At 54.9% G+C, this 23,987-nt stretch overlaps 3 protein-coding genes across 3 annotated transcripts in view; 2 read left to right on the forward strand and 1 right to left on the reverse strand.

The window, feature by feature from the left end:
• Nucleotides 1-3,556: 3,556 nt before the first annotated feature.
• Nucleotides 3,557-6,645, forward strand: NCLIV_002770 (putative MORN repeat-containing protein; the record flags this gene model as incomplete). Its single annotated transcript, XM_003879775.1, has 5 exons — nucleotides 3,557-4,113; nucleotides 4,643-4,815; nucleotides 5,299-5,401; nucleotides 5,889-6,037; nucleotides 6,470-6,645. The coding sequence occupies 5 exons, from the start codon at nucleotides 3,557-3,559 to the stop codon at nucleotides 6,643-6,645; spliced, it is 1,158 nt and encodes a 385-aa protein (XP_003879824.1).
• A 1,819-nt stretch (nucleotides 6,646-8,464) lies between these two features.
• Nucleotides 8,465-10,181, reverse strand: NCLIV_002780 (yml024wp-like protein, related; the record flags this gene model as incomplete). Its single annotated transcript, XM_003879776.1, has 4 exons — nucleotides 8,465-8,698; nucleotides 9,111-9,207; nucleotides 9,536-9,600; nucleotides 10,179-10,181. 4 exons carry the CDS (start codon nucleotides 10,179-10,181, stop codon nucleotides 8,465-8,467), a joined length of 399 nt encoding a protein of 132 aa, XP_003879825.1.
• Nucleotides 10,182-13,096: 2,915 nt separating this feature from the next.
• NCLIV_002790 (conserved hypothetical protein) overlaps nucleotides 13,097-23,987 on the forward strand; it is a gene marked incomplete at both ends in the record, with an annotated part of 39,292 nt that continues 28,401 nt past the window's right edge. Inside the window, 12 exons of the mRNA XM_003879777.1 lie at nucleotides 13,097-14,474; nucleotides 15,524-15,802; nucleotides 16,418-16,869; nucleotides 17,365-17,748; nucleotides 18,334-18,645; nucleotides 19,233-19,421; nucleotides 19,810-19,944; nucleotides 20,532-20,745; nucleotides 21,453-21,524; nucleotides 21,768-21,891; nucleotides 22,776-22,930; nucleotides 23,324-23,571. Coding sequence (XP_003879826.1) covers nucleotides 13,097-14,474; nucleotides 15,524-15,802; nucleotides 16,418-16,869; nucleotides 17,365-17,748; nucleotides 18,334-18,645; nucleotides 19,233-19,421; nucleotides 19,810-19,944; nucleotides 20,532-20,745; nucleotides 21,453-21,524; nucleotides 21,768-21,891; nucleotides 22,776-22,930; nucleotides 23,324-23,571 — 3,942 coding nt within the window. The remainder of the gene's footprint in view (nucleotides 14,475-15,523; nucleotides 15,803-16,417; nucleotides 16,870-17,364; nucleotides 17,749-18,333; nucleotides 18,646-19,232; nucleotides 19,422-19,809; nucleotides 19,945-20,531; nucleotides 20,746-21,452; nucleotides 21,525-21,767; nucleotides 21,892-22,775; nucleotides 22,931-23,323; nucleotides 23,572-23,987) is intronic.

Raw genomic sequence — 23,987 nt, forward strand, 5'->3', positions numbered from 1 at the left:
TGCAGGGGCGACCGTCGCTTTTGCAAATACAACGTAGCTACTCGTTGTGCGGCAGGGCAAAGGCTGCTCTTTGAGGCGTCTACGGGGAGGCATGCAAAAATGCGTTACGCAGGCAAGCAAAGCAACGCACTGTTTTGACGCTTAGAGGACATACGTTCGACAAGGTTAAGGGGAACCTAGTGGGGAGGAAGCAGAAAGGTGACGCGCGTGGATCTTGGCAGGCTCTAAATACAGACTTCTCAAAAAAGATGCATTCTTAGTAGGCGGGGGGGGGGGGGGGTGAACTGTCGGTATGCTCCTTTTTATGTATCTGGTAATGAAACACCAACAGTGTCTTTAGCCAGGGCTCTCATCAAACGCTTGTGGAATCTTCGCGTAACCTTGAATGTCTAACTCAGGCTCAGAAAGTGGTCAACCTTCCTGTTTCCCCGGTCGTTTCTATCCTAACGTGAGATGAACGTGATCGACTCCGTTTTGTCCCTGGTCGACACGACGTGTTGAAAGAAGCGCGGCTGTTGAAAGCCAGGACGAGTACGATACGATTCCAAAAGCAGCGGTAGATCCCTCCTGTCGTCCACCAGTTTTGTTACACCTTGGAGAGAATCATGCGCTGACGCCTCGGCAACTTCTAGTTACGGTGTTTAGGCACTCGACGTTCGTAGTCTGTCTCTAGCTATGGTGAGGCTGTTGTTTCCTCCGCAGCGGCACTGGGAGACAACGTTGGGTACCCTTCGATACATATACACAACCCTGACTTCCCCTGTGGCGATGCACCGACATTTCGTCGAGGCTGGCTTCTGTATCTGGCTGTAGCTGAACGCACCTACAGGAGTGAATTCGAAGTATATGCGAATTCAACGCCGTTTTCAGTAGTTTTCCAGCCTTTTCACCGGGATGCGGCAGAAATATACGTAGTTAAGTAACCTATCAAGTCGCAGAGGGGATGCTGTCAACACACGCGCTGTTTCACTCCTAGATGACTGACAGGGATTGCGAAGGCCATTGCACAGTTTTTTGCGAAGTGGAAATTGATGTCGATATCCAGTTGCACTCTCACCGGAGGTGACCGTCGCGGAAATGCCAGCAGCGCCCTCAGCTCTGACGGCTCATCTAAGCGACACTGACGTAGGGGAGGCGGATACCCTGTTTGGAGGGGCGGGTCTGAAGTAACTGGTCCTAGTGCACTACAATGATGTTGGCTACTAGCGGCGATTGCTTGATTCCACAGTGGTGAAAACAGAAGTATGCGCGTATTATGTCTTTTGGTAGCCTTACCTTCAGCGAACAGTCTCGGAGTACGCACACTTCAGATACACTGGACGAAACGGTGCGTCTGAATAGAAGATAGCAGTGTGAGGTTTTGAGAGAGGGTTCGCAAATGCACCATTTTCATAGAAAATTCCACATATGATAGATGCATGAGCGACTCGAAGATTAATGCCTTCCTGGCTAACAGTCACACACAGGCATCGGGTGCCATGATTGTGCTGCAGAGAGTTGCTACATACATACTCTGTAAACCGGCGGTCGCTGCAGAACTGACCAGTACCGCAAGTGACTTGACGGAGCATTTGCTCTTGCTCTCCGTTTTCTGCCCTACTCCCTTCCGCCTTTCGTCGCCGCGAAGGCCCAACCCTTTTCTCGTCTTGAGCAGTGAATTTTCGTGGTTCGGCTGTTCAGTGGATTTTAGCACCCCACTAATGCGTTGTGTGCTGATTCCGCCAGGTACTGTGAACCTGAAATTCCAAGTGTGTCCCAGTTCTCTTGGCAGGTGCCACGATGCTGCAGGAGAATCCGGCAGCGGTGTGGGCGCCTTACCAGCATCACATATCCGTAGGACGGTGAACTTCCACCATGAAGCAGGTCAGTCCCTTTGGTACATCATTCGACATTACTCCGGCCGCACGAAACTTCCGGACCAAATGAAGGCACACCCTTTGGCTCTCGTGAAGCGGGTCTCGGTCTGTCATTTTTTGGACAATCTCGTCATGAACCGAGCCCCGAAGACCTGTAAATGCAGAACCGGCCGCAGCGGTTAGCCCCAGGCCTCGTTAGCGGTTTGTAGGTGCCTGAGGAAACCGACATGTGCGCAGTTTTCCTTGGCTGAGAGGTCCAGACGTGGCGGTTCGCTACGACGAAATGTCATCAAAACTGATATTTCTCTTTCAGAAGTTGCCCCTAAGTCGGGAAGCGGGTCGGTCGGTGACTGCCCGCTAGAGAAGCTTCGTCTGTCGCAGTGCGACGAGTCGACCGACTAGTGCTGCAAAGGAAGGCAGAATGAATGCTGCCGAAGAATACTTCAAATGTAGTGATTCGCTGAGGTTAGCAGCTGGAGAATGTGCTGTAAACGGTGAGTATTACGGGGAAGAGCCGCTGAGAGGGTCATGGTCTGACCGATTGGTACTACGGAAATATAAATCGCGAAGGCGGACTGACGATCGCTGCGTTGCGAACAGGCCACGGACACCTGTGTTGTCGCATACGTGTCAGCATTATGACAAGTCACGACGCGTTAAAATAGAGTCCTTTAGGCAAAACTGGTGTGAGATGGGGAAAAGGAGGAACGGCAGGAACGGAGTCGACAGTAACGCATGCAATGAGCATTTCTTGCCAGGCGCTTTGTCAGCAGCCGGCGACTGTGCATCCGACTGAGCGCTCCCAGTTAGATAGGAAGTGAAGTCCAACTCCCAAAGCCGCGTGCCAACAGCTTTTCCCTGCTTGGATGTGAAAAGAAAAAAGGCATTAATGCAGGTTTCTTTTCGACGGTTCTCTTTGAGAAGCCGTTTCGCGGCGGTGTCTCATTGGGCCGTTAGTGGCGTGCGGAGTTGTCGATGGGTTGCTGCCGATTCACTTCAGTACCCCGCGGATTCGCTGCTGGATTTTTAGTTAAATCAGCTTCCTTCGGGATGGCCTCGACAGAGGCGGGTTAACTTGGTTTTACACCGATGTAAATCTTATCCTCGCATATCTGTTGTAAACAGCGCCGAGTTGATAACTTCAACACGTGCTCTCTGCCGTTTTCTGCCCGTGAAAAACCGTTGGTTGAAACGGGAGATTCGTCTCTTTTTCTACCTCCATTGTAACCCGGTCCCTGAACCGCACTCGCTTCCAGAACCCGTCTGAACGACGGCACTAAATTTCTCAGTTTTCCAAAATTCCTCGATTCGAGACGTTATTTTGCGGCGGCTTTCGATGTTTCCCGTACGCGAACCAAGCGCGTTGAGACTCAGTCCTGTCGATATCGAGGGAACTGTGCTGTGTTTTGGTCCGTGGCCCTGCAGCCTCTCAGTTGTCTCGTTCCTCTGAGCTCCGGCGACATAGCGGCGCACCCCGTTCAGAGTTTTCCCCCTTGAATGCTGTTGAAGGCTGCCGAGGCTTCCGAAGACAGGAAGAGGCTGCATTCGTACCCTTTCGGCACACTTGCAACAGGGCGACCGCCTCGCGAGGGGTTCCGTGGTAGGATCTCGGCCGCAGCCACGATCCGTTGCGCTGAATGCCTCCCTGGGAGGCCACTCGCTGAGTTCCTTGAAAACGGTCCGCTCGCACAGCTTTCAGCATGGGGTGCACGGGGAGCAAGGCGGCGGTGGCGAAGAAGCCTGAATCTCTGGAGGAGAAGGAGAATGCGAGGCAACAGGTGCCCAAAAGCCAGTCGGGAACACTCGCTGGCGCGGCTCCGGTTGAAGCCACACAGGACCGCAGGGGTGAAGGGAAGAACGCAGCATCACGGTCAACCTCGCGAGCGGGAGAGGCGACCGAAGTAAGGACTGCTGCGTCTACTGAAGTGAAAGGCCCCCCCGCACAAGGTGGACAGATCGATATCAACGAAGATCCTTTGGCGGGGATCGTCCTGGAGCCCCCGGAGGATTGTGAACCCGTCATGATGAAGAACGGCGTTGTTTATAGAGGAGAATGGAAGAATGGAAAGCAGCATGGCCAGGGTCAGCAGAAGCAGGCGGATGGTGTCGTTTACATCGGACAGTTCTACGACGGCCATATCGAAGGCTTTGGCCGTCTAGTGCGGCCCGACGGCAGCAAGTACGAAGGCGAGTTCGCCCAGGGGAAGGCTCACACCAAGACCCGCAACGGCAAGTACACCTTTGCCGACGGCAGCGTGTAAGTAGACGCTTTGGTCTCTGGAAGAGCCTAGCGCGTGATTTAAGAGGAGCGTGGCAATCCCAGGCGACACAGCAAGCAACCGCTCGTGGCGGAGAGGGTGGCGGATATGCAGATGTGATACGTTACTTGTTTTTCGAGTGACGGCTTGCTGGTTGAGATAAAGCAAACACCTGTAAATCATGGCCACATGATGTGCAGTCAGAAGGATGGGCTTTTGCGTGGGGAAGATTCGACGTCATGCAGAAATACGGTCTTCTCGCGGAAAAACGAGACACTGCTTGCGTCTCGAAACATGCCCTGACGGGCGGGTTCGGATTTCGCTCAACTCCGCGGAACCTACAGGATAACGTGTGCGACTCAGCAAACGCGAGACGAGCTGGCTATGCGTAGATTCGCTTTTTCCATGGGAAAGCATCAGGCAATACATGTAGCTGTAACCACGTCCACTCGCTGATCAGGAATCTTCAGCGAAAAGTGTGGTATTTCGAAGCTCAATGACGTTCTGGACTGTGTGTCTGCCATTCAGTTACGTGGGTCAGTGGATCGCTGACAAGCGACACGGCATTGGCAGGGAAGTTACTCACGACGGCAGCGTGTATGAGGGCGAGTACCGAAACGGCTGCAAGCATGGACATGGCCGCATGCAGTCTCCTTCCGGCGATGTCTACGAGGGCGAGTTCAGCAAGGGTGACATGAACGGTGAGACACGGTGGGGGCGTCTACAACGGGCTTCGTTGTTCGATGCGACGTCGAACCGCTTACCATTGTTCTTTACACTGCTTACCATTGTTCTTTACCCGATGTATGCGGATTCTTGCACACACATATAGAGACACTTCTCACGAGGTGCACGCATGCGTTTTTCACAGGAGGACAGAAGGCGGGACCACGTTGCTTTGGCGCGCGCCGTGTCGGTTTGACTGTGGATTGCTACTCTGATGCTGCGGGTTTCAGCGCTCGCCACTTGCGGTGTTAGTGGGGTAGTTCTCTGTGGGGGATTCGCGCGCGGGATTTTCTGCTGTCGCCTGGCTGTTCCGTCGTGGAAGGTTCCCGGGATCACGGCCGGGTGCCCTATCGGCGAGCTGCGGTGGTCGGCTTCTCTCGCGTTGTGTGGTTGGTTATATGAGTCACGGGTATTCTTCCAGGCATATCGTCTCGACGTTTTTCTTGCTACACTATCAGGTAAAGGCCGGTATTGCTGGCCAGATGGGCGGATTTACGAAGGAGAATGGTCAATGAGCCGGATGCACGGAAAGGGGGTATTCTTCTTCGTTGACGGTCGCAAGTAAGGTTTCACGGCCAAGAACCGGCTCCATGTTCCACGGCTTTCATGACTGCGCTGAATGGGAAACTATTCGACGACGGTTGCGGCTTAGTGCGACTCTCGTGGTGTTGCAAACCGTGGGGTGCTGAAGGGCGGGCGGTACCCACTTTTGCTTACACCGGGACGATGCCACGAAGGCGGTCAGCAAAAAATAGGAAATTTCGCGTCGGTGTCAGGATCTGGTCTCATCGTCACCTTGTGGAAACCCCCGTGCCGGGGTTTGTCAGCGAGGCCTGATTGGGGATGGTGGTTCATTGGGCGCTGATGCATGCTTTGGGTGGCTGTGCCACGTGAGGCGCCAGCCGATTCGCGAGTGGCGCTACTGGAAATGCATGTGGCCGCGCTACCAATGTGGGAGCTGGCTTCCAGGCCCGAACCCTCTGATGATGTGGCGCGCTTTTGCGCGCACTGCCTCACGCAGCAGTGTGCTTTCTGCTATGCTTTCTAGGTACGAGGGAGAATTCAAGGACAGCAAGATGGAGGGAGAAGGGAGGCTGACGTGGCCGGATGGAAGCGCCTACCAGGGTGGCTTCAAAGGAGGCCTTCCGCATGGGCGAGGCACTCACCAGGCGACGGCAGAAACCAAGCCACGGCTAGGTACGTGCAACCGTGCGTCTCCGCGTTTTCTTTGTCGGGAGAGCGCTCGGGACGCAAATGTTGATAGCCAGCACACATTGGGTTCGGTTGCACAGCTCGATCGAGCGGGGGAGCAGAGTAGGGGCTTATCGTCACACGCACCGGGGAGATGACACTGGGGGAACAGGCAAACACAGCGTGGAGGAAGACCTAGGAAGCATTCGTCGCCTGCGCTATGCGAAGTGCGTGTCGACTGTTGTGGACAGCTGATCGTTTTTCTTGTCCAGTGCATTGATCGTTTCTGCCATGCCGTTAAGCGACGTCTGTTCTTTGGCGGCAAACGGCCGCAGGAGAACGGGGGGCGGTGGCGCGCAGGGTGATGGCGGAGCGGCATGCACGAGGTGAACTGGTTCCGCAGCTGCTGTTGTGGGATGTGTCCGTATGCGTCTCCAGCGCTGTGGAATCAAGGCGTGAGAGTAAAATGGCTTAACGACGAAGAGATGCAACAGGAAGGAGAACACGGAAAGCAGGGGTCCGAGGGGCCGTCGAAACCGTCTCCAGCACAAGGGGATAGGAGCACAAAACCACAGGAGCAAGCAAACGAGAAGGAAAAAGTCAGCGGAGAGTAACGATAAAGGCGCAGCGACGACCGACAAGCAGACAGAGACGAAACTGGCGGAAAGCGCGCCTGGCCAATCCGCGTAGTCATAGATTTTCATTTCAGTTCTTCCCCTTTCGTGATCACACCTAGTTACTTTCACAGTCGGTGGGGAGGATGCACCAAGTTAAATGATAGGCTCCGCTTTGGTGGAACCGTATCTTCCGAGAAACTGAGGTAAATGGTACAGGTGTTCCGGCTTACGCGTTGGAGTGCTGTGTATAAATATTTGCGTGTTAAGGACAGTCTCTGACACCTTACTGGAAAGAATTTAGTTGCCGAACATCCAGTACTTGATTGTTCCACTCGGATATTTTTTTACGGCAACGTGGAAGTTGCGTTATTAAGAAATGGCTCGGCGTCTTTCGGGCAAAGCTGCGAGGTTGTCCATGTTGGGTCGCGACGGGGAGGCGAGTTTTTCACACGGAAGAAGAGCTCTCCACTTTGCCAGCAGCGATGCAACTGGTTTCCTGTGTGTGCGTGCGTGAAAACGTCAGACAAGAGAGGTGAAAGTCTTTTTTTCGGGTGTGAGTTTTTTTTGGTACGGGTGTTCGTCCAATTCGTCATGGTGGGCTGCGTCTTTGGATGATCTTCGAAAGGTTCACGTACGCCGAACCCTTCAGTGTCGTTTGTGCTGTTCGCTAGCGATGTGCATCTAGAGCTGTCGAGCCTAGAAAGGCTTCAATGGGGCCACCTCAGAGTTGTTGGTCCTGAAAGGCGTTCGTTCTGACCTGTACTTGACGTTTATACGGATATCGGTATGCCTCAACCGCATGCTGGCGGTTGTGTTTTTTTAGACCACCGCAGCTAAGGACTGAACAAAATCCAGACGGAACTTCCCTTCGCGTTCTGAGCGATCGAAGCCGGTCGAGAGTAGAACATCGCCCTGAGCGTGCGTGGCAATTCAGGCAGCCTTCCGAATCTTATGAAGAGATGTTGAGAGCTCTGTTAAAACCCCTGTAGCTTTGATTTTGAGTGACGGCGATAGGTTACCCAGCCTACACTGGCATTATCGGTTTCTGATTCGCTGGTATGGCGACTCCTAATGCTCAACAGAAAAGAGACGGAGTTTCTCGTGCCGCATCCAGGGTGCATTGTGGTCCCCACCAGCCCACGCTACAGTAAATCCAGGTATCACAAAACGGAAAGCACATATATTAGCGGTGGTGTTTCGTACACTTGTGCGGTGTGCTACGACTTCCAGTGTACCTCTAACGCTGCTTGCGACCTGTCACTCAGGAAGTAACGTCACCCGAGGTCGATAAACTCTCTTGAACATGTTCTTCTCAACGCTCAGGTCCATGCAGCCTATAGCAAAGAATGAATCCATGGCCGTTTCTACGCTATCCTTCCTGGTGGTTCTCCCCATTCAAAGTACTGCTCCCGCTACACGCAACCCAACTGCGGATTTCATTTAGAGCAGGCCAAAGCAGTGTACAAAAACAGGGGATTCTTGGTCCCCATTGCTTGGCCATCGCCACCGAGCACGGCCTATCCAGCGCCTCCAGTGAGACAGCAGTCGCCTCCTTCCGGGTTTCGGCTGGAGACAGGAAGAGTGAGGGAGCACGACACTCCTTTAATGACGGTGAGTTCGCATCTCACAGTAGCTTGCAAGACCACAAACGTCACCTGGTTCTGGCTGTTTCCGGGCTACGAGCACATCTTTAATCCTAACAAAAAGAGGATGAACCAATAACCCGGGCCTTCACAGCAGACAGATTATCAACAGGGTATCAGAGATAGAGAAGTCCACCAGACCGAGTCACGCCGCGATTTGACTCGCCACGAATTCAGCCTCTTCGGTTCTGGTTGTTCGACGGGCGTCCAGCACTGGGGACAACAACGTTGGGCAAGTTGATGTCAAGTGCGCGCAACATGTCGGACGTGTCCTGATCGATGCTGATCGTCGCCACGTCGACCTCCGATCGCTCTGGGACGAAATCCATGCGGCGCTCACGCTCCTCTTCTTGCAACTTGAGAGAAATGCCTCGCACCGGTCCCTTCTGGATTCTCTTCATCAGATGCTGACCACAGAAACAAAAAAAAAACGCCTCTCACGCGTGACCAGCCGCGGCCTGCATTCGGTGGCCGTTGAGACAAACTGCGGCGACAGAACGCGTCCACACGTGTGGCTGTTTTTCCTAACACACTGACATGAGTAAAGGGCGAAACTGGCCCACGGAGGTCGAATCTCCATGATGCGCTATTCGGCGACACAATCGCCCGGCTACCCTTGTAAATGCTGGCCCGCACACACACAACCGAGCTTCATGTCTCCAGGTGTTTTAACCCAGGCAATGATGAACAATGCCGCCTCGCTTTTGGACTCCGTGCGCAAGCCGCACGCGATACGAAGCAAAGAAAGGTGCCGCTGAAGCCGCATCTTGCTCTCGCCAACTCACATGCGGAGTCACTCCCCGACAAAATGCGACTTACGGTGACGAAGCCCGCAACGCGGTTGCGCATGCGCTTCGAAGGAATGACGGCGACCTCCTCCGAAATCTTCTTGTTGATCTGGAAGTCCAGGGTGAGTCTGCACGGCATATACCAGATGAGCAACACAACACATTCTGGCTATGACGTCCCACACTCTCACCGTCAACTTCATCCCATGCCATGCAGCCAGTGCGTACACCGCAGATGAGGCATGCTTCCACGACTGAAGAATAGCGGAAGGGAACACCACCTCGGCACCTAGATGAAACGGGAAATATCCAGGCGACCGTTTGCACGGAAAGCTCTTGATCCAGGCTCGAGTTGAATATATGATCACCGCTACATGGATTGTAGCTGAAGAGCATGTACACGCGCCTAAACACGAATTGCAAGACGGCAGAAAGGGTCAAAAACTGAGGACTTACTTGGCGTAGTACTTCTCGACAATCTGTCGAGCAGCACGCTTGACGGTCCTCGTGCGCACGCGCCCCTAGGAAACAAGGCACAGGGGAACAGTTCCACACCACAGACCTCGATTAACCCAGCTTGATGCAAGAAATGCACGAAAGACGACACGAAGTACACCTCGGACGGAAGCAATACAGACATTCGCCCACATGGCAAGTTCCGATGACCGACCACGTTGCGTGACTTGGCTGTCCTTAAGCAAACCTCGGGCACGGCGACGGATCTCCTTCAGCGATGGGCACTGATATAAATCAGCGGAATTGCAGAAAACAATCGTTGTCCCCTAAAACACGAAGTGGGAGAACGCCACGCCAGTCACCGACGTGAACCATCTCTCGAAAACCACCTCCCGTGTGCGACGCCGGCATGCTATTACACATACGGGGACGTCAGGAATGTATCCTTTTGCAATATCGGATCCAGCGTGCGCTTTGATAGCGCATAATGCACAGGATCTGAAAAACAACTCAAAATAGCACCGATATCGCCGGAAGTTCCCCTTCTCTCGTATCAAACGGCTTCGGGCTGCCTCCCCACAGTCTCAGGAGAGAACCACTCGCATTTTTCTTCGGCCGTGGTATGCCGGCCAAAAACACTCACCATGATGCAGAAAAAGTCGCGGGAACCGGTAAAAAGACAATTGGTCCTCGTAACCGCCGGTTTACTGAAACTGCGTTCAGTGTTCCCTTTTTTCTCGGAAATGGAAGGCTGTGGACGGAACGCATCCGATCATCCCAGGGAGTTCTCCACATGCGCATGCAACGGAGAAAATCCCCTCGAGTCGCTCAGCTGAGACCGCACCCCATTTCCGCGCGAACGTTACCGTCAGCCAGCGGGGGGAGAAATTGCGCGCCCTGCCGTAGCGGTCCGTTGCGAGTGACGCGAACACGAAACGCGAGAAGAATGCACCGTGCAACGAGTGTCGACGGAAGTTTGGTGTTCCTTTCTTGACTCGATGAACCAGAAATCGCAGTGTATTGCCGATCCCCCGCCGCGGCCCCAGATAGCACGGGCGAACCGCAGGAGGGGAGGCTGAGCTGACATGCTAGACCAGGGATCATACAGAGGGGCCCTTTTTTGAGACAGCGTTTAGTGCATCACCGCAGAGGAGTTTTGTACAGGAGGCATGTGTGCGCTACAGGGGTTGTTCCCGCCTCGCGAGGCGACCGTGATTCGACGTTCACACGAAGGAGAAACAGTACCGACAACACTATAGGGCCGTGCACTGCTTTGAACCGTAGTGGCTGCTCGGTTTGGACAGAGGGATAGTAAAGGCGCAAGGCGCTTCCTGTAGCCAAGAAGGGAAGGCGGGACTGGGCTTTGGATCCCTTAGGCCAATGCTGATTTCCTCCTGAAGCAGCAGCGGACGAATGGATATCTTTTTTTGCGACACAAAGCTCATGGTGCGCACACGTGGCCGTCGAGCGCCTGGCACGACACATTTTGGTCGGACCCGCGCAGCAGGAAAGCCAGCTTCGGTGCTTCCGTGATACCTGCGTCTACAATAATTACACTCACTCTGTTCCTTTCTTTCTCGGCAAGACACTAAGCGACGTCTTCACTCGGTGGTCGGCGTGTCTTGGTCGTGACTCGAACCCTCTAGCGCAAGTGGCCTTTTGATACGAGCCTGAGGTGACCAAGGAAGCACAGACGTCTCCATGGCTCTGTAACATCCTTGCAGGGCTCTGTTGCGGCTTCGTATCTCGATCCGTACTATTGTGCACACTGAAACTGAACACCTCTTGCACGCACCATTGTGCGTTCTCTCCACCTCTGGAAGGCAGCTACAAATACTGTCACTCATTCGTCAAATATACAGGGTGGTCTGACATCCTCTGGTCGTACCAGCGCTACCCACTGTCAGCATTAGTGGCTGTGGAATTCCTGAGGTCTGGACTGGTGAGAGTTCACTGTTGGCGATGGCCGACTAGGCTTTGCAATGCCGTCCAATTCATCGTGGGCCAGTGTGGCGGCGACTGTTCTCTGCTGAAGAAGTACGTTTTCGTCCAGCATCACTGTCACCACTTTTCCAGTTTATGCATGGCTCTCCTTTTAACCACCCAAACGTGAGACTTGTTATCTGGACTTTTCGATATTAGAATCAATGACTAGGACACACCACTACGCAAGTAGGACTACGCAGAGAAATCGGCACACTTGCAACGTCGGCGACTCTTGCCCGTTGGTTGTGGACTCAGTACGCCGTTGTCGAAACAGCCTGCAGTTAATTTTGAGAGAGGTGTGCCTTGCAAAAATTCCTCGCGCAGTGCAACCGCCGCTTGGGCACACGGAGAGCAACCAGCGGGACAACGGCGAATGTTTTTGCGCTCAAAGCACGGTATATGTCTAGCCGGTCAAACTCCCGGCGGCGCCGCTCGCCGCCGCAGAGCAACACTGAAACGGCACGGCAATTCCCAAAGAGAAGCCCTCTTTCACAGCTCAATACGAGCTCCTGCCGTAGGTTTGTTTCCTGTTAGCAGACGAGACGCACTTAGTGAACTGGATTCGCAGCCGTCGAATAGCCAACGAACGGGCGTCTTTCCGCTCTCTGGGACCCGGCCATGTCTCTGGAGAACACCAGTCTACCATGCCTCGCTAGACGTTCTCGTAGCAGTAGTGCTGAGTCCGGTCAATCTGTAAAACACTGAAACACCCCGTAAAAAAACTTGAAGGACGCGGGTGCTGTCAGTTCTTGTGGTACATGAAGCCGCATGCACCACCGTAGCATGTTTGCAAGTGCAAAAAGCCCACGCAGAGGATGCCAGTCGGTGTCTCCGACAGAATGGAGTTAACCTTGTTGGTGGCGTGCTCACGAATACATTATTCACAGAGAAAAAATATAACTCTCAACGAATGCAGCCACCCTGAAGTGGTCCATAGTTAACCGGGACGCCGTGCAAAATCTCGAGGTGCGAGGGGGAGCGGTGACAAACCGAAATGCTGGTCACTGCACAGCTCGCCTCTCCAGTGGTTCCCTGCCGCAAAGTCTTCCAACCACTTTGATTCTGACATCCAGCAATTCACCTGAAAATGTGTTCGCGTCCTCAAGACAGCCCGGCTTTGGATCTGTTGTCAAATCCACTTTAGTCCGTTCCCATGTGGGGTCCAGATTACCGTATCTCTTCGCAACCTGCCATCATATGTCCTGCACTGCAGTCGCCATAAACCGTAAAGGAATTCAAGGAGCGCTACAGTCCTCGGTAGTATCATAAGGTTTCCGTAGTATCGTTCTCCTCAGGTTCCAGGATCACAAAAAAAGGCCACGGGCACCTTGTGTGCAGCGTTTGATTCCTTCTTTCTCCTCATTCCTCGTTCTAGACTAGTGACCGACTGCAATTGGATTCGTGTTAATCAGCCTTGTCAATCGTTTTTCTTTAGAGTCGCGATTAACGGTGCAGCCACAGGCACCGAGCACCTTGCCGGTTGGCGGCGACTGATCCGAGAGGTTTTTCTAAACTAACCGGCTTCTGGTTGCCGATGATTCCCCTTTTCCGGTCTCTTTGCAGAGGCTCTTTCTTATGGAGGGCCGCGCTGAGACCAAAACGCCCGACGTAGAGGCGCCTCGTTCCGTTGTTCTGTCTCCGAGGCAGGCCAAGCGGAAGACCTTGCCACTCTCGGCGTCAGAGCCCGGTAACACCAGTTGCCGTCCTCCATGGGCTTCTTCAGCCTCTAGCCACCTGGCGGCCACGCTCGTCACTACTGGCCGTGCTTGCCAAAGCTGCGAATCTCGCAGCAAGGCTCCAGAAGTCGAGTCAGCAACATGGGTCACCGCGGAGCACCGGCGCTTGAAGACAGACAGAGTGGCCCGTCGCAAACTCCTCGTTTGCTTTTTGCTTTGGTTAGGAGGCAATGTTGCCCTCCAAGACTCCAGCAGGACCGGCAGTCCTGCAGACCATCTGGGCGACAACCTACTCGCCCAGGGTAGCCAGAATCGCTGTTGTACGGTGGGCCAGGACGGCGAGTCGCCGTTCAAAGTGAAGAACTGTACACGTTGCGGAGAGTGTCTGGACGATGTCAATAACGGAGAATGGGCGAGAAGATCCTGTTCGGCACCAAAACCAGTGGACGCTTGTTCACTCGATGGCGTCCTGCGGCGCTTTTCCTTTTCGAACTTCCCTAGAATTATACCTAGACGGCGCGACCGGCCGCCTGTACTCAACGTCGGAACGGTTACTCCTCCAGAGGCGGTGCATAGTATCAAGAGCCAGCACAATGGGAACTTCATGCCTTTCGTCCCGTTTGCTTTCCTCGGAGCAACTGCGAAGGAAGTGACGTCGACCGACACAACGATGCCGGGCGTGGTCCGTGTCACGCCACCTCGCAGGTCTGCGCTCAAGCAGGAAGGCCCAGATTGGCATCGGGACGATGTTTCCTTCGGCGTGGTAACAGACGCTGCTTCTGCCGACGACACCCGCAAAGACCGGAGGTACGATGCCCCTTCGCCTTCCGCCGAGACATTCCCCGCTTCAGCAGCTGCAACGGAGACATCTTCAGAGAACCTGGATGCCGCGAAAAGCCCAGATACCGATCGCGTGGCAGCACATCCGAAAGGCGTTCCATCTGGGAGACCAAACAAGGTGAACAGCGAACAGGAACCAGTCCGGAAAGTGCGGAAAGGGTATTTGCAACAGCGTAGCGCCTTTCCCTGGAAACCGACACAGTTGCACTCGACAGCCGACGGCGTTAGGCACGTCCAGCTTACGGGAAATTTACGTCCATCTTACGTCAAAGGCTCAGCTATTGAGATCACAGCAGAGGTCAGACAGGCAGAAGAGATCGACCGCGATTTTGCCGGGGATGTCTTCTTTAGCCTTTATTCAAAAGACGAGGGACCACTCGGTGCGGCGACGCAGCAAGTACCAGAGTCGCGAACCTCTCGTGTTCGCGCAAAGAGAGGTACGCTGGTACATGCCACCCTGCCGAGGGAGATCGCTTCCTTGTGGATCGACTCACTCCGCTTTGACCAGGTGCAAAGAACACTAAAGAGGATGCCCCTACTCGTCGACGTTACACAAGCATTGCTGCTTGCCGTTCTGCCTTCCTTCCTCTACCCATACGGAGCACGAGGACAGCCATGTAGAAAGGCTAGCTGCATCCGCCGCCCGGGATGCATCCACGGAGAGAGATCCTTGCGTGCCTCATCCGTCGGAGTGGCGGCGACTGTCGCCTTGTACCCAGAACCACTGATCGTCCATAGGTCGACGGAGGTGCCTTTCTGCTATACCGATGAGACTCAGATGCTGCCTGACTCTATCGGCATGGACGTTCTGCTGGGTAGCCGCATGATTGACCCCAGCCGGATGGGTTTAAACCCTAAACCCGATTCAGACTTTTAGCTTGTAAAGGGAACCGTTTGCTTGAGGCAGGGGCTACTGCTGGTACACGACTCTCGGACACAGAGCCTAGCGTTCTTTATCGCGAGAGAATCCTACGTTCTGAAACTCCATGTATCGGCACAGACTCGTTCGCGGCGGTGCGTACTACGGAGACACATATGAAAATGCGCTAACAAGCAAACACGAGGCAGATAGGTCGTGCGCTACGAGCGAGAGCTTAGCTACACAGATCATACCAGACGAACTGACAGCTCTCTCACCCCTTCTCTGAACTGTTTTCTCTTTAACGTGATGAGATCTAGCGCCCGCCGCCATTGTTGCTGGTCTCGAAGCAATCGTACGACACCATTCCTGCGGCATGCCGGAAAATGGATCTGCGCCGTCTGGCCATTAAAAAGCCAGCAGGTGAAAGCCTACTCTTCTCAAGCAGGAAGCGGACGAGGAACCGAGTGGTGCGGTCGTTGCCACGGTCTCCACATCTCGAAACGATTGGGCCTCTCCTGTCCTGCGCAGTCCTCCCTGAATGTTCGGCTTTCGCGAGCCTTGTCTGCTTCCTCTAAGAGGTGGTTCGTGCTTTGAGTGTGTTTCTGCTCTTCTGATGTATCACAGGCATCGTAGTTGCGAGGCCCGTCCTCGAAACTGAGGGAGAGGTTGCGATCAGGATTCACTGCGGCGGCTGCGTTTCGACAATCACCCCTTTTTTCTCCGTTACAAAGTTGACCGCAAGGAGACTCGTGCTCAGTCGACAGCCCTCCAACAGTGTCGCCGGTGTCCCCTTGCCTGATCAGCCTGTTGTGAGAGTGGTAAATGCAGACGGTTCTCCCGCACAAGGACGAGTCGTCGTCGAGGCAACGCTTCTCGTCCGTGGCATCAAACCCGAACTGAAAGGTACAGCCTTGTCAGAGGACCAACGATCCACGCCTGCAAAACCGAACCCCCCCATGAACCTCGGCGCGGCGCTTAAGGGGAAAAAGGAGCAGTCAAGGCGAATTCGTGTACAGCGGAAGCATCCGTCCGTCGTAACCGTGCAGCAGCCGGCGGGAACTGCGGCAACCCCTTGCTCCCTACAGGAAACCAAAGGTGTTGGTGTGGAGCCTTTTTGCGCGGTTGCTGACTTAAGACACCTGAAAGTTCTCTTGTGCGAGGAAAAAAATCGTACCTACAACCAGAACGGACACGCTGGGGAAAATTCGCCTAATGTGTCCTAGTGTGCGGATCGCCCATCAACAAGATAGGGCGCGTCCAGAGGGTCATCGCGTGAGCAGAATCAACCGGAAGACCAGGAAACCCCCTTCCATATTCCTTTGCCTATCTTTTCGCTTCTGCGCCTGACATTGGGATACTCTTCACGTTCACGCTCGAGTCCCATCTTGACCCAAACTGGAACTGAACAGCTGCCACGTGGAACACACTGAGGGGTTGAAGCATCAAGACCGACAAAGGACGCGCTCCTGCGCGCAAGGGCAGTTTGTCCTGCGTTTCGTATGCTGTGCTTGGGCTCAGCGCATGCGCTTCTCGGAACCAAGACCGTTGAGACGACTGACGAAGGCGTTGCCGTTTTCAGGGACTTGGCGGTGTCTTTAGTGGGCGACGCGTACTTTCTCCGGTTCGCATTTGCTGAGCCGTACTCTTCCTTTCCGTCCACTTACTCATGGCCATTCGCGATCGAGCACGGCCCTGCCGCTGGCTTGCGGTTTGCGACTGAACCGCCGGCCGAGGTTTTGCCGGGCGAACACTTTTCGGTGTCGATTGACATTGTTGACAGGTGGGGGAACAGTGTGTCCGGCATGGCGGAGGACGCAGCAGGCAACCCGGCAGAGATTACGCTCGGCCTCGCTGGAACGTCCACCTCGACTTCGCTCACTGGCACGCGCGTGCGAGAGGCGACGGGAGGTCCCCTGCTGTTCGACGGTCTCGCGATAACTGACATTTTCAAAGGCGATCTGCAACTTGAGGTGAGTACGCGTCCACCCACTTCATGCGGTGTCCAGGGAGGTTTCCACTGTGTGAGACCAAACACTCGCACGCAAAGAAGGTGAGAGGAAGGCCGGGAGACCCGCGTGGGGTATAGGCGTTCCCTCGGCAGCCTTCTCGTGCGAACGGAGGAAACTACGTTTGCGCATTCACCAGCGACATGTGATAGGGTTTCACTAACACTTGCAACGAAATCGCGCCGCAGACGCAGGACGCATTTTAAGGAGTTCCCAAACTTCAGCGCCTCCGTGGCTCTTACATTCGCGGCCGTAAGCCTTAGAACTGCCCTGGGGCGGCACGAGGACAGCGTCTGACACAGTTCTCGGTTTTCTAAATCTGGTGTTGGATGCGCCAGAGAAGGCACGCGACGGTGTTGTGTTGTGCCTCCAGCGACTACGTTCTCGTGCCACGACATCGGCCTCTCCAGATGGGAGGCTTACATCTCATACCTCTTTTTGTGTTTCTTCCAACTGCAGGCTTCCTGCGCGAAATGCCTACTCGCTCCAGCGCAGTCGCATCTCTTCAAGATATCTTTGACGAACGTGGCACGCATTTCAAAATGTCCCCTGCTTTACGAAGACGGGGCAGTCTCCACGGAGGTTCCGCCGCCATCTGCTGGTCAAGGCACGTACGGTTTCAGTTTCAACACTTGTGTGTACCAAATAGCGCTCCTTGCGGATGAATCGCAGCTGCTTGCCCCGAAGCACGAGGTCATCGTTACCGTTGCAGGCATTGCGCTGAAAGACGCAGTGCCCGGTTTACAAGGAGAACGCCTGCCGGAGGAACGGTTTCGCATTACACCCAGGACTCTCACGTTCTCTCCCTCGAATTACCACGTTCCTCAGGACATTCTTCTGGAGGTGAGAGCGCGGGAATTTGCAGGAAACATCTTTTTCCACATCCGTTCAGCGCATAGGTGAAGATGTTTCGGACGCGTGTTGCATTTGGCGCTCGTTTCAGTGACAAAATATGAACACTGAGTCTGAGAGCGAGCTCCACCTGCCGAGGCTACAAGTATAATCGGCAGCGCAGCACTGGTACTGACCCTCTCAACGTCGTGAATCTCTATGCTTCTGACATGAGTGCTTTTTGTGCTGATGCGGAGGAGGTTTTCTCTTTCTAAAGGAAAACAACACTCGATAGAGGAGCAGAAAAAGACCCCTGGAAGAGCGGGGACGGCTGAAACTCCGAGGACGCGTGGCGGGTTTCCCAGGCCGTCTCTCTCCCTTCCGGGCACTCTCGGTTGCCAGGACAAGCGGCATCCCTTTTTGCGTGTGCACAGTTGGAAGTGCGATGCAGTATCGTAGCCGTCTGTGCCGTAAGCAGCACGTTGGAATGGTTAACGTGGCAGTAACTTCAAGCGACCGTGTTTTGCTCGTCCCTTTTCGAGATGCCAAGCACCGACACTCCTCCACGTATGAACGCTCCACTGTCTGACCTATCAGGTTGCCGACGACAACGAAATTGTCGCCTCCAGCGAACTCACGAACGTCGCGAACGAGATGTTTGTGGGCGACTACATCATTCGTCATACAATGCGGTCGGCCGACAAGATTTGGAACGATGGAATTGTCAAATGGGAAGTCGCTAGCGGCGACTCCGCCGCAGGCACAGAGCACTTCATCGACTTCATGAACGGTGGCGACCAAGACCGGGCATTCGCCACCGAAGGCAATCTCATGGTTCGCGTTGTCGACGATGACAGACGCCGCGTGATCACCAAGACTGCCTCCACCATTCGAATGGAGGGAGAGCCGGTGAGCTGCGGGACCATTGCAGGCGCAGGCGAACGGCAGGATAGGGGCCAAGCCGCACTTTCTTTGCCCACATGCATTAAAAGGGCATCGAGAGCTGGGGAAGCAATCCAGCTGCACACTGCCTTGAACTTCCGGTTTCAGCCGTCCGCCTCGACCGCGTGAAGCTGAGTAGTTGAATGAGGCACCGCCGCCAGGGATCCAAACGACAAGGGAACTGTTGCTGAGGATCCTCTCTTTTTTTGACCACGCCAAAAAGATCTGCCCAGACGGCGTGAAACGGGACCCCGCAAACGCACCAGGACCATCAATGGGTTATCTCCTGGCAGCGCTGAGCCGCGTGGCAGACTGAGCAAAGGCGCCTTCAAACCGTCTCGCACACTCAGGGAATATAGGTAGCAGGCACTGGCACGTGCTCGTTCCACGCGCGGCGAGTTGCGGCGCAAAGAGCCTTGCTGCGGGACACGGAAGAGCGGCTGTGAGGTTTTCCCCAGAGTGGTGAAAGAGAGCTTGTGTCGCAGGGACAGCCCCAGCTGAGGGCTGAAACGCGATGATGAAGACCGCGCAGAGTCGGATCTTTCTGCTTTCAGACGTCGTACACGGTGTGGCTGTCGATGCCGCCCTCACTGGGGACGAACGTGACCGTGCGAATGGAGCCGGCGCTGGGAAGTCGGTCGGTGACCCTCGATCCTGGAGTCCTCGTGTTCACGCGGGACAACTGGAAGATCCCCCGAAATGTTTCTGTTCACACTGACGACGACCACATAGCCCTTCCACCGGTACGTTCGCGCCGTGGCACTTTGGACAGCCAAGAGTAGACCGCGGTGTTGCCAGAAAAGAGAGGGGCTGCCGCGCCAACGTAACGCCAGTCTTACTGGGCATTCAGAGGAACTCGGGCGAGGGAGACAAACCTCCCGGTAGAGGAAGTAGAGTTCCGTCTGTCCCGGAGTCACGTCCAGGCGAGATGGGGAGTGATGGCTGCAGGAGACGCGTGATAATCGCCGTCCAGCTGTTTCTACTCTATGCTAACGGATGCGCATCGAAGCGGTCAAACGCCGACCTGCCAGGCAGGAAGCCCAACCCGATGGTCTGGTGTCCATGCGCACGGCGCTTGTGGAGGCCAAACGTTTCATCCCTTTCCGTGTTCTGAGTTCGTGGTCCCCCCAGGAAAAGAAGGGAAAGAGACTAACATGGAACCAGATCGATTTGATACAGATTGCACAAACAGTGCTTAGCGATGATAACTTCACCCTGGCCGCCGCAAATTTCGGAATCGCTGTGCGAGACAACGACAGAGCTGGAGTAAGCAAAGCGCCTTCCCCTGTGTCCACCAGGTCCCTCGAACCTTCGCAACTTTGGGGTGAAGAAGCACCACCCAAGGGGAACCTGGCAACAGAACGGGAGCACTGGGCCTGCTGAGCTGACACTACCGCGCTTCCAGCGACCACCAGTCAGCTTGGAAATTACATGTTTTTGCGGTTTCTCCACGCGTCGGTCTAAGCCCAGCGCATGTGCCGAGTCGCCTTCCCGTCAAATATGACATTCACGAGGGGGAACGGGTGCACAGTCGGCTTGGGCGCGTGCCTGAGGGGCCCCGTCAATCAATGGCGCACCGCTCGATCGTCGCGATTCGTTTCCAAGAAGCCGCTGAGGATGCAACGGCAACTGAAACAAGCGTTCGCAGCAGAACACACTTCAGAGTCCTCTACAACAGACCCATATACGTTTCCGCCTCAAAAAGCGTAGTGGCGCATCCGAGAGGAAACGGGAGTAAATGTTCAGTAGCGCGGCGTGTGGAGCCTCGTTTTGCGGTAAACTGGCAACCGGCTGCTTTTTTGCGTTGCGCACGCATCTGCGAGTGGATGCCTTTCTGGAATATCTGGCTGCAGTTCGAATTCGAGGAGACAGCTGTCCTGGCAGAGGGCGCGACAGCTTCAGCGTCTTTCCGGCTTCGCTCCCAGCCTGTCGGCCCGGTGACGATTCGACTTCAGTGCGATGGGGCCCACGTAACAGCCGACTTCGAAGGCCACACGTCGCTGCTGATTGAACCATTGGACTGGAATACTCCTCATCCTGTCACCCTTCACGCCGACTTTTCAGCAGGTGAGGTATCCCCTGGAGACCAGCCTGGATTCGGTGATGCCTCAGTTTTGCCTCAGTTCTGTCCCCTCGTGCGGTTGGCTGCTAGTACTCTCTTTTTCTCGCGTAGCGCCTTCTCTACGCTGCATATGCGCATGTGCGAGATGTCGTACCTTCACGCGAGGCCACGTGCCTGCGTCTTGCTGAGCGTATCCCCTGTCCCTCGGGCCATCAGTAGAGCGGCATCCTGCGTCACGACGCACAGACTGAAGGCAGGCCGTCCGAACCTTGTGTCGCGCAGCTCTAGCTTATCTGCTGCCGAGCCGCCTGGAAGATCCGAGGCCCATTTCTGACGGAAAAGTTTGTCGGCCGGCTTTCCCTCGAGAGATGCTAGAACATTTTACAGTCGACTGGTGGCAGCGCGGGGCCGTGTGCAGCGGGGCGACTGACTTAGTGTCTGGCGTCGAGCTTTCCAGTTAGCACCATTTCTGCGTACGACAGGACTTCCGTCGTCGGTTCCCATGTGGCAAAAATGCGTTGCACCCGATGACGAAACTCGATCCAGCAAGAGCGGGGGAAGACTCCACACGAGACCCGGTCCATCGCCGCTGTGGGAGGCTTTCCAGTGCAAAAACGTGTTCTTTCAACTCCGAATGTCAAAACAAATGCAAGAAAACCAACCTGAGCTTGACATCCGCGGTTGCCATGTTTGTGCTCTCTGCCGCTTCCAGAGATCCTCGGGCCTGAGTACAAGGCGTTCTGTAAAGTTGTCGCCGAATCGGACGACCCAAACTACAACTCAGGTCCGTGAACACAAAGTGCTGAAGACGCTGGATCGGGTGTACGGCGATAGGGCATCAACCAAGCATTGACACGTCGCCACCGCACGCCTCTTTTGCGTTTTACACCAGATACCGCTACGTGGGCGAGCAGGGGGAAATGTGGGTCGGAACTCAGGCAGAGCAGTGAGACTAAAATACTGCTCGCCAGGCAGTTGATTCCACGAAGGTTTGGGCGTCAGTCTCGACTGGTGCACTGGCCTTCAGCGTCATGGGACGAGAACCACAACGATGTACCGGTTTACGGCTTCACTGTCGTAGTCTACCGCCCGAGCCTCGACAGCGACGACAAATTGACAGCCACCGTCTGTCCGGTTGGCCAAAGCCTTCAGTAAGTTCAACACGGGGTCTGCCCGTAAACCTAAAATTCGCATGTTTGGTTGACAATTAGACGCTTTTCTTTGACGTCCCTGGAAGGTATAGCGGCGTTCGACGTCACAGCTGAGGCGGCACTAAGACACGAGGTACATCAAGCAAGGAAGCGTGAAGCTCACTAGAATAGTTTTCAGGATTTCTTCTGCATGCAGCCAGATTTTGGGGCGGAATACGATCCACCTGACACCCCTATTCGAAACGCTTCAGAGCGCCCAAGTGGCGTACCGTGGCGCAGCTGCCACGGGAGCCTGAAGCGCTTGCCCGCCAGTGAAAATGCACAAACAGCGTTGTTCACGGGAGTACGGCTTTCATCCTGCGTGGATATTCCTTGAGCTTTCAAGACGTTCGGTCTTGGAAAATGTTGCCGTAGATGTTGCTTGGCGACTGTCCGAGAACCGAGCTTCTCCTCGACTCCTCAGCAGTGACGTTGCCTTTCCAGGACGCACCGGTGGAGGTTGTTCTCTCCAGTTTTTGTGGATGGAGAGAGTTGCGGCTGGAGCCTCGATAGGCTGATAGAGCGATCTCTTGCTACTCCTTCAAGCTCTGAAATATTTCACCTTGCTGACAGCGTAGCAGACCACTCCAGTTTGTACGCTGTGGATGCGCGGCGCAGTGCTTGAACGGACGCTCGATTTGCTTGCGCCTGACGTTTGAACGCGACGGATCAGCGGTTCACCCGCGGGCTCCATCCGAGTTCGCTTCTGCTGCGTTTCGACTGATCGACACTGGAAGCATTCGAGAAGTTGAGGTGCTCCAGGCCAACCGGAGAGAGACGAGAACACGCCTCTGGGGGTTTTGTGGAGTTCAGCTGGGCCGCGTGTTTTCCTCGCCTGCCTGCAGGAAATCTTCGACCGGAGAAGTTGACAAGTGGGAATGCCGGCCGTGCCCGCGGGGGCACCGCTGTCCTCACCCTCTGATAAAGCCGGAAAAGTGCGGAGCAGGCGGCAAACATCCGCAGTCTCGTGACGGGTGTCCAAACCTCTGTCCGGCGCCCGGTGAGAGTCCAACTTTTCCAGGGGTTCTGAGACGCGGGGAAGACAGACGGTATCTGCCAGTTTCCTGTTGGAGTCAAAACGCCCCGGGTTCCCCTCCTGGAACAAAGAAATCGGAACGAAGCAGGAAGAGGAATGGCAACCGATGCCCGTCTGCACCACCGTACCTTGCTCCAGCAAACGACACACAAAAACGAATACACACTTCGTTCTCGATTCCTTTCCGACTTTTCCGGTGCCCCGCGTTTTTCGGCTCCAGACAAGCCTTCGTTGCTCGTGATATGTTCGGGTTTCTTCTTCTCGTTGTTGCAACGAAGGACAGCTACGCGTGGCCAGTTTGGCGCGTTTCTCTGGTGACGAATCCTTTTTTGGGATCCTCGCTTTTCTCCTTTTCAGAGGTCGTCTGCGGAACCTACGCACCGTATACAGACTACTGGACGTTCGACGCCTGTGACCCGGGTTTCTTTTTCTATCCAAAACTTGGCGGCTCCTACTGTCTCCCGTGCCCCGCGGGAAACTACTGCCCGCAGTTGTTCGTCATGCCGACTCCCTGTCGTCGAGGCACATACTGCCCTCAGCAGACCATCACGCCCCAACTGTGTCCAGCTGGGTTCTACTGCGCGAGGCCTTGGCTGCCACCGGAGGTAAGCTCGCCGAGAACGGAACCGTTTCAGTGGTTGTCTAGGCGATCGCTTGTGCATTAGAATCGAGAGGTCGGCCCCGCAACGAGAACCGGGTTACTGTGGAGGCCCTGAAAACACCACTCGGTGCTCGGGAGGTCTTGCTGTCTGTGGTATCAGTAATATCCTTAGTTCTATTACCTTCCTTGGTACATGTGTCTAAGCACATTGCGAGCACGAATGCTGCTCTGGGAAGACGACGGACTGGCATTCACGTCACGTTCTGTCGAAAAGAGACGAGGCTGGAGGCTGCCGGAGGTGGGTGTACCCTTCTGGAACCTCTAGGACTCGCGTTGTCGCCACGTTTCTCTCTGAGCCTCGCGTCGTTGAGGAACACGCGGAGCTTACAGGAGCGCGCGCGGTGGTGTTCACACTCGAGT

The sequence above is a fragment of the Neospora caninum genome, chromosome Ib (genome assembly GCF_000208865.1).
Source record: "Neospora caninum Liverpool complete genome, chromosome Ib".
Classification (NCBI taxonomy): Eukaryota; Apicomplexa; class Conoidasida; order Eucoccidiorida; family Sarcocystidae; genus Neospora; species Neospora caninum.